The following is a 16102-nucleotide window of genomic DNA, read 5'->3' on the forward strand; positions in this document are numbered from 1 at the left end:
TATGCCACTTGCTATTCTTGACTCTGCTCAATCTCTCATTCATAAATGAGCCAGCTGAGGTCCAGAAAGCTGGGATAATTTGTTCAGGACTACATAAGTATGGGCAGAATTGGCCCACAATCCAGATCTCTTGTGTCCTGGTTCAGAAACTTTTCTTCTGAAGTATCCAGGTATTCTAAGAAATATTTCACTGTGGTTAAAGAGCACTGTGGTCTTTGAGCCAGTTTCTGGTTTGTGTCCTAGCTTTGCCACCAGTTAGATATGTGCCCTTGGCCAAGTTATTTGATCTTTCTAAGCCATAGTTTCTTCATCTGTAAAATTGGGGATAATAATTGCACCTACCTTATTGGTGGTTATGGAATTAAATGAGATAATACACATATAAAGTGTTCAGATTAGGCTTAATACATAGTAAGTACTTAATAAATGTTAGTAATTTAATTAAAGTATTATATTAAAAAAATTTCTCATCTGAGGACATGGTTTCCTTGATTTTTGAGAGAAAGGAAAAGAGGGGGGCAGGGAGAGAGAGAGAAACATTGATGTGAGAGTGAAACATTGGTTGGTTGCCTCCCAGACTGGGGATTGGACCCGCAACCTGGGTGTGTGCCCTGACAGGGAATTGAACCTGTGACCTTTCAGTGTACAGGATGATGCTCCAACCAACTGAGTCACACCAGCTAGGGCTAACATGTTACATTTTTATGGCATTGTCCTTCTAGATTCTTGCTGGATACGGACATACAACCTTCCCACGGTCACCCCTCTCAGTATCCTTCAGAGTTACCACTCAACACCGGCTTCTCTTTGTTACCTATCGAATGCTCTGGGAACTTCTGGTCTTGAAGTGCTCCTTGCATTTGTAGTTTGGTGATGAAGCCTCACAGTATAATAGCCGCGTGTGAAATGGTGCTGGATCTGTAAATGCCTGCAGTTCTGGGGCAGCTTTGTTGTTACAGTTCACGCTCCACAGAAATTTGTTTTGGTTTGGAGCATGCGATGCAGCCCTGGAGGCCTGGTGTGGCTCCCCAAGGACCAGCGGCCAAAAGGACCTTGCTGGCCATTTTGCCTGGTCTCCCCTCTGATGGGAACATCATTATAGCATCTTCCCCGGTACTGTCACCGATCCCCTAAGCCAGTGCGCACCCCCCGATCTAGTTTAGACACTGGGCATCAATGCCTAGCTGGTGCCAGCCCCATCCCCTTCCTCCCACTTCTCCTGTGGGCTTATGAAGCGGGGCCCAGTCAGAGCCCAGACCCAAAAGCTGTGCTGTGGTCCTCTCCGTGTCTTATTCCAGCTGTGCAGGCCCTTGGTGGTGGTTCCTTTTGGATGACATTGAGGGGGACCCAGGGAAGCCTTGAGAGTCAGGAGGAGTCTGTGACATCCCAGAAGCCTGGCCAAGGGTGAAGGGACTTTGAGTTGACTCCTGCAGGGTGCGTTGTCACCCCTTGCATCATTTGACCTGCTTTCACTTTGAGTCACAGTTTGGTTGCACCCTGGCCATGTCTGGGGTGTGCTTTCCTGCTTTCCATTGTCTGGGCTCAGAGCAGAGCAGATGACCATAGCCCCAGAGCTGCAGCATGGGCAGAGGCCGGTTATTTCCAAGGGAGGCTCAGGTAAAGCAAGGACTGAGGGCCACGCTGGGGTGGAACTCCTGGCTCTGCTGTGCGTTCTGGGATGGTGGGAGGCAGTAGCATCATCTGCGAGAGGCAGAGGTTCAGAGGAGAGGAGAATGGGCCAGCTGGGATTAGAAGAGGGGAGGGGCAGAGGCCTGGGGCCAGGCTGAAGAGGGTTTTGACAGGTAAGGTAAAGGAGTGGTGAGATTGTAGAGCCACCGGTGCAAAGGCTGGGGGGGGGGCAGAGGATGGCACAGGGGGCAACTGATCACTGTGGGGGTTGGGGGGCATAGTGGTGAGTGGGGAGGTAAGAGATGAGGCTGGAGGCGGCCTGCGTTGCATCATGGGGGCCTGCTAGGCCTTGGAAGGAGTTGAATTTCATACCGAAGGCAGTGGGGACTTTTGAAGGGTTATCATTGAAAGCTGTTTCCTTTTCTCACTGTGGCCAGTGTCCTGTCCCTTCCTGACCTGCCTCCTTGGGCTCCACAGGCTTTGGCTTTGTCCAGTGTTTGCAGTGAGAGGCCTCATGCGTCCTGGGCCTCCCTTGCTTCCTTCTTCCAGCAGCTCCCTGATCTCAGTTTGTTTGTGCAACTGGTGCTTTCCAGGCTCCCGTATGTTTATGAATTTGTTCCCGACGTCCGTGCTGTTAGCTGGCTTATTGGAGCAGCTCCTGGGAGGCCAGACATGGCCAGGTGCCATGGCTGCTGTACGGCCCAGCCGTTGGCTATAGCGGAGGCTCAGCTGGGAGTGGGGGCTGTGCGCACGTGGGGGGCAGCCCGGGGGGCGCATAGAGGCACTGGCAGCTTGGATTTTTTCCTCTTAATTCGTGAGGAATGCTTAACAGTGTGTCTGGAGGGGCAGCAGATTTTAGTAGAAAGGGACAGGTTTTGGAATCAGAAGATAATGACTGAAACCCTGTATCTACTTACTGGCTGAGTAACCCTGGCAAGGCCACTAATGGGTTTTGAGCCTAAATTCCTGCATCTGTGCAGTAGGGAGATGATAGTACCCACCTCAGGGCTCTTCCCTGGATCAGGTGAGGTAATGTGTGTGCAAGGTTTCATGCACTGCGAGTAACTGCATTTACTACCAGGGACCATTATCACAGGGTGCGTGACAAACAAGATTTGTCTCCGGCAGCTTATATCGTATGCTGGTACAGTTCATGTAGAAACTAGTGATTATGGAGAAGAGTATGTGAAAATTACAAATCAGGGGCCTATTTATATTTGGATTGTGCTGACAAGTCATTTGGCAACTTAAGTTTGAGCCAAACTTAATATAAAATTATTAACTGAGCTGTTAGTAAAACATAAGATGATAGGAAACATACGTACTTGGGCATTCACAACCTTTATCGTCTATTAACGAAGACATATAAATTGAATGAAGACAGGAATCTTTTGTTTAGAAGACTCAAAGTGGATATTTATATAAAGTGTGTCTAAAATACTAGAATTGTTTTAAAAAATAAACAATTTATATATTCTGGAATTAGATAGTGGTGTCGTCACCCAACTAAGTGAACATAGTAAAACCTATTGAATTGTACACAGTAAGTGGTAAATTTTATGGTATGTGAATTATATCTCAATTTTAAAAATAAAAAATAGCAAAAGCAATAACTATATTATAAAATATTTACCAAAAAATTAGTGAAGAAAAAATTACCTCTCCTTTTACCAATTCAAACAGTATGATTTCAATATACTCTCCTAATCCTTTCCTGTTATATCCATAGTGTTCTATTAATATAATGAACTGGTTTTCTCATTTAACATGTTATCCTTAGTGTTTTTCCATTTTGTTACATAGTGTTCATTTAAAATGACTACTTAATATGCTATTGTGTAACTGTTACATAATTTGCTTAACTATTCTCTTTTTTTCATGTCTTGGATTATTTTCTTAGGAGAAATTTCTAAAGGATAGATTTTATTTATATATGTATGAAAAGAAAGACAAGCCACAGACTGGGAGATTATATTTTAAAATCATTTATCAGGTAAAATACTTCTATATGGAATATTTAAAGAATTCCTACAATGTAATAATAAGAAAACAAACAACTCATTAAAAAATGGACAAATGATTTGGACAGACATTTCACCAAAGAAGAGATAAAGGTGGCAAATAAGCACATGAAAGTCAACTCAACATCATCACTTTTAGGGAAACACAAAGTTAAGCCATAATGAAATAACATTACACATCCATTAGAATGACTAAAATGAAAAAGACTTACTATATAAGCATTGGGAGGCTGTGGAGGAACTCTCGTACTCTGTTGATGGGAATTTAAACTGGCACAGCCACTTCAGAAAACTGTTTAATTTCTTAAAAAGTTAAACATATACCTAGCAGACAATTCAGTCATTATATTCCTAAGTATTTACCCATGAGAAATGAAAGCATATGCACATGAATGCTTATAACAGCTTTATTTGTTCTCCCAAACTGGAAACAACCCAAATGTACATCAGCAGATAAGTGAATACACACTGATACAGTCACACAGTGGGATACTGCTCAGTAAGAAAAAAGAGTAGACTGTTGGTACATGCAACAAGGTAGACCTCCTCAGAAAAACTATATTGCCTGAAAAAGTCTGGTCAAAAAAATGTCTCCCCCATTATTCATAGAATATATATTAGCCTTAAGAAATTTGGAGAATACTGAAAAACCTATAAAGAAGAAAAAATACTCATGTAATCTCACAGCCCAGAGATGCTACTGTTGATATTTCACTGTATTTCCTTTGGGTCTTGAGTTTTTGACTAGAAGAATTAATCAAAGATCCTTCTCTGTTTTGGGATCTGTCACCTTCTCTTTCACTGACTCTTCCTGTGTGTGTGGGGTGTGTATGCATGTGTGCCTGACTCTCTCTTTCCTCTCTGTTCACACTCACCCCTAAACCCCATTGGGAATATTGCCCATTTCTGATGGGGAGCCCCGCTGGTTCAGCCTGACTTAGGTAACTTTTTGTCAAGTTTATGGGCCGAGACCCTTGCTCTTGGGGATTTAGACACAAGTCAAGAATTGCCCTCCTTAGGCCTTTGCTCTATCCCTCCCAATCAATAACTAATCAGCAGTGAGTTGATCTTATTAGCTATTCACTGCCCCCTCCCAAACCCCAAACCAAGCTGGCTAATGAGAATGCTTTTAATTAATGTAAGGCAGATTAAAACTCATTACAGCAAGGTTACTGGTAATGAGATAATCATAAGGCAAGTTATTGAGCTGGGAGTAAAAACAAAGTTGGAGGAGGGGCAGGGAGACCGTGCCAGCTGTTCCTGCCATCTTTTGGCAGGGACGGAAGGGGGAGTGTGGGGGTCTGCAGCGAGGACACCCAGATCAGCCAGTGAAACCAGGTGCTGGGTAAGGGCAGGACTCAGGTGCAGTGAGCAAATGGGTGGTCAGTGTTAGGGTAGTAACAGAAGTAGGGGGATCTTTGGGGGAGAGAACCTGAAATCGGTGTATTTAGGATAGGGCTCTATAGCTATTCTTATGCACGGATGCTTTGCAATTCAGATGACACAGCTTGAAATTAGCTGTTATTTCTGTCTGTTAGATTGTGGTCCAGACTTGTTGGACTGAACAAAGTATAGGGAGTAGATGGGCCTGAAGTTTTTTTTTAAATTTCATTTTTCAAGGAAGATTGATTCCCCCCTCTCTGTCTCTTTCCATTCATGTATTGGGCCCTGATTATATGCTAGGCCCTGTGCTAAGCTCCTTTTTAGGCATTGCTTCATTTGATCAACACAGTTACAATTTTTCTCTGCCTTTTACTGATGAGAAAACTGAGGCTCCCACGTTTAGTAACTTGGCCATGGTTATATGACAAGTAAGTAGCAAAGTAGGATTTGAACCCAGGTCTTGTTGATTCCATAGCCCAGTGCTGTTAATCATTATATTTTGTGATCCCTTCTCATTGTATTCAAGACCAACCCCAGTTTGCATTGGACTTTTATACAGCTGGCGCTTGATTCAATTTCCATGGCCACCCTGGTGCCCACCCTGGTGACCTCTCCAGCACCTGTCAGACCTGGGATTGCTGGGCAGCTACCTTTGCTGCCTGCCATTGGTGATTCTTGTTTCATGGGTGCATGTGCACCTCTAGGTCTACACTGTAAGCTCCTGGCCCATGAGGACCATGGTTATACTTTCTTGCATCCTCACAGTGCTTGCACAGAGAGAAATTCAGTTGGTGCCTGTTCCTGGCACATGGTTGAACAAAGCAGCGATTCACCATTCACTGGCTCTGGGACCTTGGGAATGTCACTGAACCTCTCTGAGATTATTTCTTCATCCTTAAAGACAAACATTAAGATCATTTTACAGAGATATTGTGCAGATTTAAAAACCACCACCACCACCACCACCACCATCTATATATATTTGAGTGTTTACTGTAGGCCAGAAATATACTTAAACAGGAACTAAATCAATTCAAGTGTTGGTGAGCATGTGGAGAGAAGGGAAATCTTGTGCCCTGTTGGTGGGAATGTAAATTGGTGCAACCAGTATGGGAAACAGTGTGGAGTTTCCTCAAAAAATTTAAAATAGAGCTAATGTATGATCCAGCAATTTTACTTCTGAGTATTTATCTAAAGAAAATTAAAACTCTAATTTGAAAAGATGTATATACTCCCATGTTTATTGTAGGATTATTTATAATATCCAAGGTATGGAAACAACCTAAGTATTCATTGATGGATAAATGGTTAAAGAAATTGTGGTACATATACACAATGGAATATTACTCAGCTATAAAAAAGAATGAAATCTTGTCATTTGTACCAACATGGATGGTGAGGGTATTTTGCTAAGTGAAATAAGTCAAATATTGAGAGACAAATACTGTATGATCTCTCTTATGTATAGAATCTAAAAAAACAAAACAAAACCAAGTTTATAGATACAGCTTGGTGATTGCAAGAGGTGGGGGTGGGAGAGGTGGATTGGGAGAAATGGGTGAACTTTTTTTTTAGTTTAAATGAATAATTATTTTAAAAATTTATTTATTTATTATAGTTGTTATTAATTTATAAACCTGAGTTGTCCAATACAGTAGCCACTAGCCACATGTGGTGATTTTAATTTAAATTATTTAAAATTAAATAAAATGAAAAATTCTGTTCCTCAGTCACACTAGCCACATTTCAGGTGCTCAGTGGCCACTATGGCCATGTAGCTGGTAGCCACATATTCGGCAGTGCGGATACAGAACACCTGCGTCATTGCAGAAAGTTTTATTGAACGGAACTGTTATAAACTGACTGTCATTTACCTGTGTGTCCCTCCTGGTGCTTATGCTTGTGTAGTATGAAGGACCAGATTCAAGGGGATGCAGAGGTTGGGAGGTCCTGGAAGCTCTACCTTTCACTGAGCACACTCATGGTCAGGGGAAAGGGTCCTGAGTAGGAGAGAATGCCTGTTTATATTCCCTGCTCCCAGCAGGCTTAGGCTTGTAAGGCACCAAATTAAGTGATGCTGAAAAGGGGGTTTGCACTAGCCAGTATTTTCTTGAAATTCTCAGTGGGACCTGCCCTCTGATCTCAAAGGACAGTGAAGCTGTAGGGGCCACAGCTGGAAGGGACCCTAGAAACCAAGGGCCTGTACTGTGATTCAGCATTGTCTTTTGGCCTTAAAAGAACATTTTAATTTTTTGGTGAGTGGCAGTGTCCCTCACCTCCATGTGACTGTGTGTGTTTAGAAGCTGGTTGAAGGTGACTTTGGGGTCTCTTTAGTTGAAATATGAGTACCAAGTAGATGCTGACTCATTTCCATGGATGATGGTTTTGTGAGTATATGGCCTATCGTCATCATCAATCTACATTATGACACATGCAGGGCTTGCCCTGAGCTACACAGAGCATACAGGGGACACACATGGTTTGTCCTAATGGCTGATGTGCCAAGTATCTGGTGAGTCAGGAGTAGGCTGGCCTTCCTGGGCTTGTGTCACCAGAGAGGCCCACACAGAGCATTACCCAGACACTGTCCTGAAGGTGACCATCACCTTGTGCCAGAGGCACCGTACCGAGGACTGTCTTATGCCATAGGTGAGGGGCAGCAGAGCCCTGGCTCTGTTCCCTGGTGGGAGGGCTTGGCAGGGTGATGCTGATGCTTTCTGAGGGCTGCCAGTGGCAGACAAATGCAGATATGCACTCAGTATAAAGAAAGCGGTGGATCATGTCTTCAACACACACACACATGCACACATACACGCACATGCAAACACATGCACGCACACATACACATGCACACACACAGACACACAAACATGCACACACACAGATGCATGTTATGTTGTTCTCTTGTCCTGAAATGCCCTCCTTTTTTACTCTAATCTATTCAAATGCAGTTTCAGGGCTAACCTTATGTGTAAGTCAGAGTCTAGTCGTGGGAATAGTTTGAATGCGGAAAATTTAATATAAAGGATCATTAACTAGTAAGAGGTAGTTTACTCCTAAAAGGAGTACAGAAATAGCAAACGCACAAAGCAGCTGCTCCCTCCAGGGCCGAGGGGTAGTGGACAAGAACAGAACTGAGGACTCAGCTGAGGGCTTCCCACCCGCAGGCTGAGATACAGGCCGCCGAGTGCCAAGGAGGTGTGGTGGAAGGTGTGGCCCAGGGCAGCCTGCCTGGTGGTGGAGAAATTGGTCAGGTGTGGGCTGTAGCCGGTGTGCAGGGGTGGCCTACGAGATAGAACACTCACTGGAAGGTGAGGGTCTGAGTCAGTCCATAGGAGGAGTGCATCATGTGGTGGAGAAATCTAGTGAGGGTGGCTGTTCTGTGAGGGCCACTGAAGTGAGCACTGCCAAGCCGCTGACCTGCCAGCTGCTGTGCTGCAGACGGCACGTCAGGACCAGCAAGGGAGACTCCTTGCTCTGTTGTGGCTTCCCACTGTCCTTCCAGAACCTGTTGACAAAGCCTAATAGCCACCATCTGACAGAGAAGGCACAGTGTCCAGCTCCAGGATCACAGCACAGGGCACAGAAGGGCGGATTTGGAGCCAAGAGGCCATATGTTCATGATTGGCCCATATCCCGCTCCTCTTGGGAGCTGAGCCTTTCCTCTAATTCCAGTCCTCTTGGGTCTTCCATCCATCAACTCCCACAGTACTCAGTGGATCCCACCACCAGGAATCATTCTCTGTGTGTGAGTGGCTCTGTCAGGTCTCCCCATGTGGTGGAGGGCACAGGACTCAGCCTGCTTTAAGTCCCAGTGAATGCACTGTGGTTGATGTCTTTACTGGGAGAGGATTGTTTTCCAACCCTCTGCCTCCATTTGGCATTGACCCTGGAACAGCTTTGAGCGAGGGCTGAGCATACCTCCTTGAGGGGTGGGGCTGCTGGGTGCCAGGGTGGCCTCATTGGAGTGTCTGGCCGGACCCGGGCTCTGGTCACACTGTGCCTTAGGACTAATGGACTGTGGATACCTTTCTGGCCACCTCATATTTTGCTGATTGTGATCTCTCCTTGGCTGGATTGGAATTGGGAGACAATTGTTTGAGCTGCAAAAAGTCATTTGTTCATAACAGCCTGGACCCTTGTATTGTGAGGATATGCACAGTTCCCTATTTGACCGTATTAACCTTCTTCCTTACTTCCTTAGAACTAGGGCTGGAGCATGGTCTTGGCCAGCCTGCTGACCTTCTGTCATCTGATACTGGCCAGCAAGGTCCCCAGTTCCAAATGCCTAAGAGAATCTGTCCCATCTCCCACAATCCTTTGGTTCCTCTAGGGTGTGCTCTTCCTAGAATTAATTCTCCTCTCCCTACAACCTCCTGTCTGGGAGAAAAGACTCCATGGCTCAGCTTGGGTCAGGTATCCACGTCAAGGCTGGAGGACTATGCCCGGGGGAACAGAGTCATGAACACAGGGTTCCCTGAGAGTGCACAGCGGTGGGGGGCAGAGGTGTCTGCGGAGCCAGCAGTGGGCCGGCCCTCAGGGCCCAAGGACATCCTGCTCTGCCGTGGTGGGAGGGGCAGGTAGACGTCCTGGCTGCTGGGATGGGGAAGTTCAGGGCTGTAGTGTTCTCTTCTTAACTTCTAAAGTAACAGTTTTCTGTATGGTTCACTTGGCAACGAATTATATGGGATTTTTTAACATTTCTTCCAGGTTTGTTGCCTCCAATAAGCACTTACTTATGTCAGCATCTTTCACAGCACTTAAGAGAGGGTGAGTCCATCATAGATGTCCACCCTCTCTGGGTTGACTTCATGGGTGGAAGAGGTACTGGGTTCCCAAGGGGCACTGGACTCCCTTGTCTTCTGTGTGTGCTCATAGCCCCATCCCATCCTACCTCATAGGTTGTAGCTCCAGGACGGCAGGATGCTCAGAACTCCAAGACCCTCAGTTGAGCTGGGGTGATGACTGGGGATGCAGAGCTTGGAAGCAGATGGGGACCAGATGCCCTGTCCTAGACAGCCTTCACAGCTGCTTGCTCCATGTGCCAGGAAGCTTTTTGCTCCAATTAATATGAGACCATTTCAAAAGTTTGCTGAATTGAAAGTGCCATAGGTTTGGAGTGTTTTCTAGACCCTTTAAAAAATATTTATTTGTTGTTTCCTTAAACCATCTGAGTTTCTTATCTCTAAAGATAACAATACCTGCCTTCCTGAGCTGCTGTAAGAATTAAAAAAATTAACGTATATGACCATGTTTTAGAAATTGTAGGCCTCCAAACAGATAGTATTATTAGTATTTCTGAGGGTTGGTTGGCAAATGCATTAACTTGATGTACCCTTGAATGAATCATTAATAGATTGGATTAAAAGCCTTGAACAAACACTCATTTCTGAGGGAGTGGGACGCAGAGCAGGTAAATTTGATGGAAAGAAGGAGATCAGAAGCATCCAGACTGCTCTGGGTACTGAGACTGAAGAACATTGACAGAAAAGGTGAATGAAGGGGTGTGTGTGTGTCTGTCTGTGCGTGCGTACTGGGGTAAATCAGGGTTTTCAAGCAGAGGGGGCAGGGGATCAATGTCCACTGGACAGGGTGCACTCATACCTCTCTGATCCTGGCCTGTTTCCCTGCAGGTGCACCTCCGTTCTGCCAGGCGTCTCTGTGAGCTCTGCTGTGCCAACCGGGGCACCTTCATCAAGGTGGGCCAGCACCTGGCAGCCCTGGACTACCTGTTGCCTCGGGAGTACACGACCACGCTGAAGGTGCTGCACAGCCAGGCCCCGCAGAGCAGCATGCAAGAAGTCCGCCAGGTCATCCGTGAGGACCTGGGCAAAGAGGTACTGCCTCTGCCAGGAGGGCTGGGCCCCGGGACAGTATGCTTCTGAAAAGGCCCTGGCAGAGTTCTTGCTGCCAGGGGCTGGGGACCCACCACTAGTGTGGAACACACTTCGTGCAGCTTTCAGTGCTCAGATCAAAGAGGGCAGAAGGAACCTCAGAGTCCCTCAGTATAACATATTAGTTGAACCATATGAAAGAGTTGATATTCTACTGTTTTTGACCTGCAACCTAATATGATTCATATGGTTCAACCTAATAATATCTATCAACTATTGAGGATTTCCCATGGGACAACTGTGCTGTATTCCATGCATTATCTCACTTAATCCTCACACAAACATATAACCCTATTTTGCAAATGAGGGATGGAGGCTTATGTGCTTAGGTAAAATGTCCAAGGGCACTGTAGTAGGTGATTCCAGTATACTGCTCTATGATCCTGTCAGTAAGATGTCCAAATCATTCATTGCATTGACTTCCGGGACATCTCTAGCAGGAAGTCATTAGCTTCTGCTTGATTACCTCCAGTGAAAAGAAGCTCATTCTCTCATCTGCTGCCCAAGGTGGTCTCTTCTTTTGTTAGTTGTCTTTAATTATAAAAGTGCTTCTTCCTAAGGGCTAAAACCTGCCTCCTCAAACCTCACTTTTCTGGTCTTTATTCTGACACTTAGAGCAACAGAGAAAGGGGCAAAGGGCCCTTCTGTTCATAGTCCTGGTCACACTCTTTTGGATTAATGCTAGTACCTGTAGTATGTGTGGAGCCTGAAGTGGGCACAGTGACCTGGACCCTTTCTGACCTATTCTGGAGATAGAGAGGGGCTTGAACAGCTGTCTGCAGGTTGCTGAGCTGTGGGTCAGGCCCAGCCCTACAAATTGTGCTATAATTTGTGGGTACTTTAGAGGTCTCTACTAAAAAAAACTTCCTCTTCCCCCCTCACCTATTACTCTCTTTGAAATTCTCCTCTTTCATAGAGAATCCTTTGGGTCTTCTAGAATTTTTCCTGAGCAAAATAATCTGAAAGTCAAGCCTTGACCAGCTAATACCTTTCTTAAGATTAATTTACAGCCTTTGATGCCTCCCATTTGCCCAAGAATAAAATCCTTAGCAGGCCTTTTCAGGTCCAACCCATCCACTTACAAGTTGCCTATCTCTTTCACGACTATATCTGGATGGGGGATAGTGGTTTTAGAGTTTGGGCTGTGGAGCCAGGGACATGGACCATGTACAAATTATTTATCCTGCTCCTCACTTTCCTAATCTGCAAAATGGGGCATAGTATCCACCTCATAGGGTTGTTGTGAGGATTAGAAGTGATAATGAATATAAAGTACTTTAGTGCAGTCCCTACCTGGAGCAAAAGCTCAAAAAATACTAGCTACTACTCTGATCCACTGTGTACCCTTAGCCCTCAGTGCCTGTGCATGATATTCTTTCTGCCTGCAGTGTCTTACCCCATTCTCTCCCTGTCAAGGGAGTCCTTGTGTTTCTAGACCATTCATCCACCTATCCATCCATCTACCAAATGCCAGGCATAGTGCTGGGTATCCAGGCCCAACCCCAGCTCTCCTGTGAAGTCTTCTGTGACCCTCTGCACAACTTTGCTTCCTCTACTTGTGCATCTTGTGGCTTGGTTAGTTATGTCTAGGTGGTTCCACTGCAAGTACTAAAGTCTTTGGGAATGAAGATCATGATGGTCAGTCTACCCTGTATCTACAGCACAGAACAGTATCAGGTGTATAGTAGGTGCCAGTGTTTGTTTAATGAACCAATGGATGAACGAGTGACAGCTTCCTCAGGCTATTCAGGGTAGAGTGGAGAGGAGGGGCAGAGGCTTCATGAAGACCAGTTGATCCCTTTCTTGATCTGCATGGAGTTGGCCCTGGCTATTTGTCCCTTAATGTAGAGCTGGTATTAGGTGCCCAGCATCCAGCCAAAGATCCTTTTGGCCTGGAGGGGGCCTGGATCACACAGGATGGGGAGCATAGAAACCTTTGTGGATTTCTTTTCTACTGAGGAACATCTCCTCCAAAATGAGGGAGATTGAGCAAAGGTGAATCCCAATTTAGGGCTGGTGTCAGGAGCAGGCTGCAGGCTGGGAGGAGCAGGGTTAGGATGGAGGGACCCCAGGCAGAGGGGACAGGATTGGCATAGCAGAGGCCTGTGCATAGCCTTGCTTCTTGCCAAGACTATTGACTTCCTGCTTCCTATAGCACGAATGTCACCCCCAAATTAAAACTAAATAAATCACTGTAATAACAGTGTGAAGTGCATCATTGCTGGCATGTGGCAGCTCAGTGGGGGCGGCTGCAAGGGAGCAAAGCCAGCAGATTAACCCTTGGAGGCCGACTTGTCTGTGGAGAGCTGGAGGAGGGAGACTAGAGCAGGTCAGTGGCTCTCTCCAAGTGCAGCGAGATGAGAAGTTCGGGGTGTCTGCAGTCATGGTGGGCCTACCCAGCTGGCCAAAGGATGTTTGGGATTGGAAGATTTCACCTGCATCTTCAGGGCCTCTTCTGTAGGCCGCCCTGGCCAAGTAGTCCTGAGCATGGTGGTCTGTGGCTCCTGCCCCACAGGTTGTCTTGAGCCCTCTGAGAAAGAGAGGCTGATGTCAAGGTCATGGTTCTGTGGGGGCGTCCCTCATAGCTGGGACACTCAGAAACCTATGGTTTCTTACCCCGGCCCCCACAGGCACACAATCAAAGTCTTCCCTCCCTGTTCCTCCTCTTCCCTCCTGGGAAGATGGCATTTGTTCCCCGGTGACACACTTTCTGTCTGTGGGTGGAGGGAGGGGAAAGGGGCTGTGCGGGGAGCAGGGTAGGTGGGTGTGGGGGTGGAGGGCGGGGGAAAGTCATTCACTTTGCACTTCCCTCCTCCTCTGGTCCTTCCCTTGACACTTCTGGGGGAGCAGCTCTCCCCCGCAGGAAAATGTTTGTGCGGCCCCACTGATCCTGGGCTCCATGCCTGCCCTGGGACCCTCAGCGGGAAGCTGTTTTGCCCCTGGTTTCAGGAGGGCTGTTAAAGGAAGCTGCTCTCGCATGTTACCACCATCTTCTTTCTAGATCTGAGTCCTTGGATGAGTTCAGATTACCTGGAACTCAAAGACTGCATAGCTGACCCTAAATCTCAGACTGAAAAGAGAAAGGGTGGCTAGAGAGGAGCTCAAGGCTGGTGTGTTCCAGCCTGTGCTGGCTGGTTATATCTATGTCTTTTAGGGACCCTTCCCATTAGCAAAGGCCTTAGAGCAGGGATGGGGAAACTTTTTCCTGCCGAGGGCCATTTGGATATTTACAACATCATTTGCAGGCCATACAAAATTATCAGCTTAAGAATTAGCTATGGGAAAAGCTCCTAGACTTATTGAATTTCGAGTCACTCCTGCGGTTGCCTTGGCAGGGCCAGACCAAATGATTTTGCAGGCCGTATATGGTCCACGGGCCAGATATTCCTCACCCCTGCCTTAGAGGGTCACTAGAGTTCTCAGACCAATCCTTGTCCCAGGTGGATAGGGCTGGCCCTGAGAGTTGTCCCCAGCATGGGAATAGGGGATGAGAGTGAGGTTACAGCTCTTCTGGACCCCGTGATTTACATTCAGTTCTGGATCAGCCCAAATCCCTGGACTGCAGCCAGTGCCATTGGTGTAGAGGTGAGGACAAGTGAAGGGATACCACCCTGGCATAGGGATTGGCCTAGGCAGGAAGTGTGTAACCGGCGGACTGGGAACACATGGCTAAGGGAGGGGCATATGGGCTATAGCAAGACCTCAGATTTTCTGATTCCCGGGCTAGTGCTTTGTGTTCTATGTAACAAAGCTTCTGTTTGGTGGAAATCAGTTTTCTATGTGTTTGCGTGTCTGTGTCTTAGAAGTTTCTCAGCTAGTGTTACCAGAAAGAATCTTACTTATTTCCTTTTATTTGGAATGTTAGGCTTAAGTTCTGAAGGACAGGTTCCGGGAAGCAACCAGGAGCCTGAACTCTAGGAGGTGGGGTCATTTCTGCTGCCTCAATAGTGACCTGGGTCTGAAGTGGGTTGGGGATGGTCTCAGGCTTGGTACCCTGACTGCCCTTGGGGCTGTGGGCCCAGGTGTGGTGCTGACCTTGGCCAGCAGATGGCGCCTGAGCCTGAGAATCAGGGAGGGGTGTTTAAGACAGGGCCCTTTCCTGATGAGGGGAGCCCTGACAGGTGGGTGAGACTCAGGTTCTTTCTACTCCTGGGCATGGTCCATGTTGTGGAAGGAGCCCAGGCTGACACCTCTGCACCCTCTATGGGACAGACAACAGGCCTAAGCCATGTGGGATTAATGGTTAATGAGATGGGCTAAGCAAGGGTGCAGGCACTGGAAAGGACAGTGCATGGTGAATGGTCTTGCTGACTAGAATTTGGGGTTTGGGTTGATGAATAGTAGAGCTGAGGTTGCACAATTGGAGCTGACGTCACAATATGAAGGGTCTTTGAATGTTCTTTTCATAACAGGAGCCCAAGGGAGAGGAGGACTTGGAGAAGGATCTGAACAAAGTAGGATGGAATGGGGACAGATTTAGTAATATGAGAGATGAGGTCATCGTTTACTGGTGGGGAAGGTGGAGGTGGGAGGTTTGTGGTTTGGTAGAGAGCTTGGGGATAGGAGTTACAGTGGGATTTAGGAAGAAATGATAGAATTGTCAGCAGCACTGGTACAAGTATCTTTGGTCATGGACACACACATACAGCTGTGTTTCCTTCCTCCCTCCCCAACACATACAGAAAGTCCAGTCTCATACAATGTATTTTAGTAAATGATTCAGTTTTGTTTGTTGTTCTGGAATATAGTTATATCAGATAAGGTTCTGTCCAGCTCTGAAATTCTATGAAAAACCTAAGGAAATGAGGTCAGCTATTGATGTGGAACACAGAAATATCTTTGTTAGGGGCACTGCTTGTACTGGTGGTGGGATATCAGGATTTGACTTGTGTGCTCTGAAACATGTTTAATTCGTCTTTTCCCCTTGAGCTCCCATGGGGTGGGGATCTAGACTTGACCTTGTTTTGTACCTTCCCATAGTACCCAAGGACAGTGCTGGGTGTTGCAGGTGCTCAGTGTTCTTGATGCACCATTTGACCGAGTGGCTATGAAAATGCAGAAAAGAACTATTATGCTTCAGATTGGAGAATACACACCCCATTGTTTTATATGATCCTACAGGTCAGGTGGAGGCTGACATTTTCATCTTGTTTCAGTCAAGGTATAAGCAAAAGT

The 16102-nt window shown here is 46.4% G+C and overlaps 1 protein-coding gene across 5 annotated transcripts in view; it reads left to right on the forward strand.

Moving 5' to 3' along the window:
- ADCK1 (aarF domain containing kinase 1) overlaps positions 1-16102 on the forward strand; it is a 98423-nt gene that overhangs the window by 22132 nt on the left and 60189 nt on the right. For 4 of the 5 annotated variants that reach the window (XM_081145135.1, XM_081145137.1, XM_081145138.1 and 1 more), the window contains one exon: positions 10667-10870. The exons of the other annotated variant lie outside the window; for it this stretch is intronic. In XM_081145135.1, the coding sequence (XP_081001261.1) occupies positions 10667-10870 (204 nt within the window). The remainder of the gene's footprint in view (positions 1-10666; positions 10871-16102) is intronic. 5 annotated transcript variants of the gene reach the window in all.

Source organism: Miniopterus schreibersii, assembly GCF_964146895.1.
Source record: "Miniopterus schreibersii genome assembly, chromosome: 1".
NCBI lineage: Eukaryota > Metazoa > Chordata > Mammalia > Chiroptera > Miniopteridae > Miniopterus > Miniopterus schreibersii.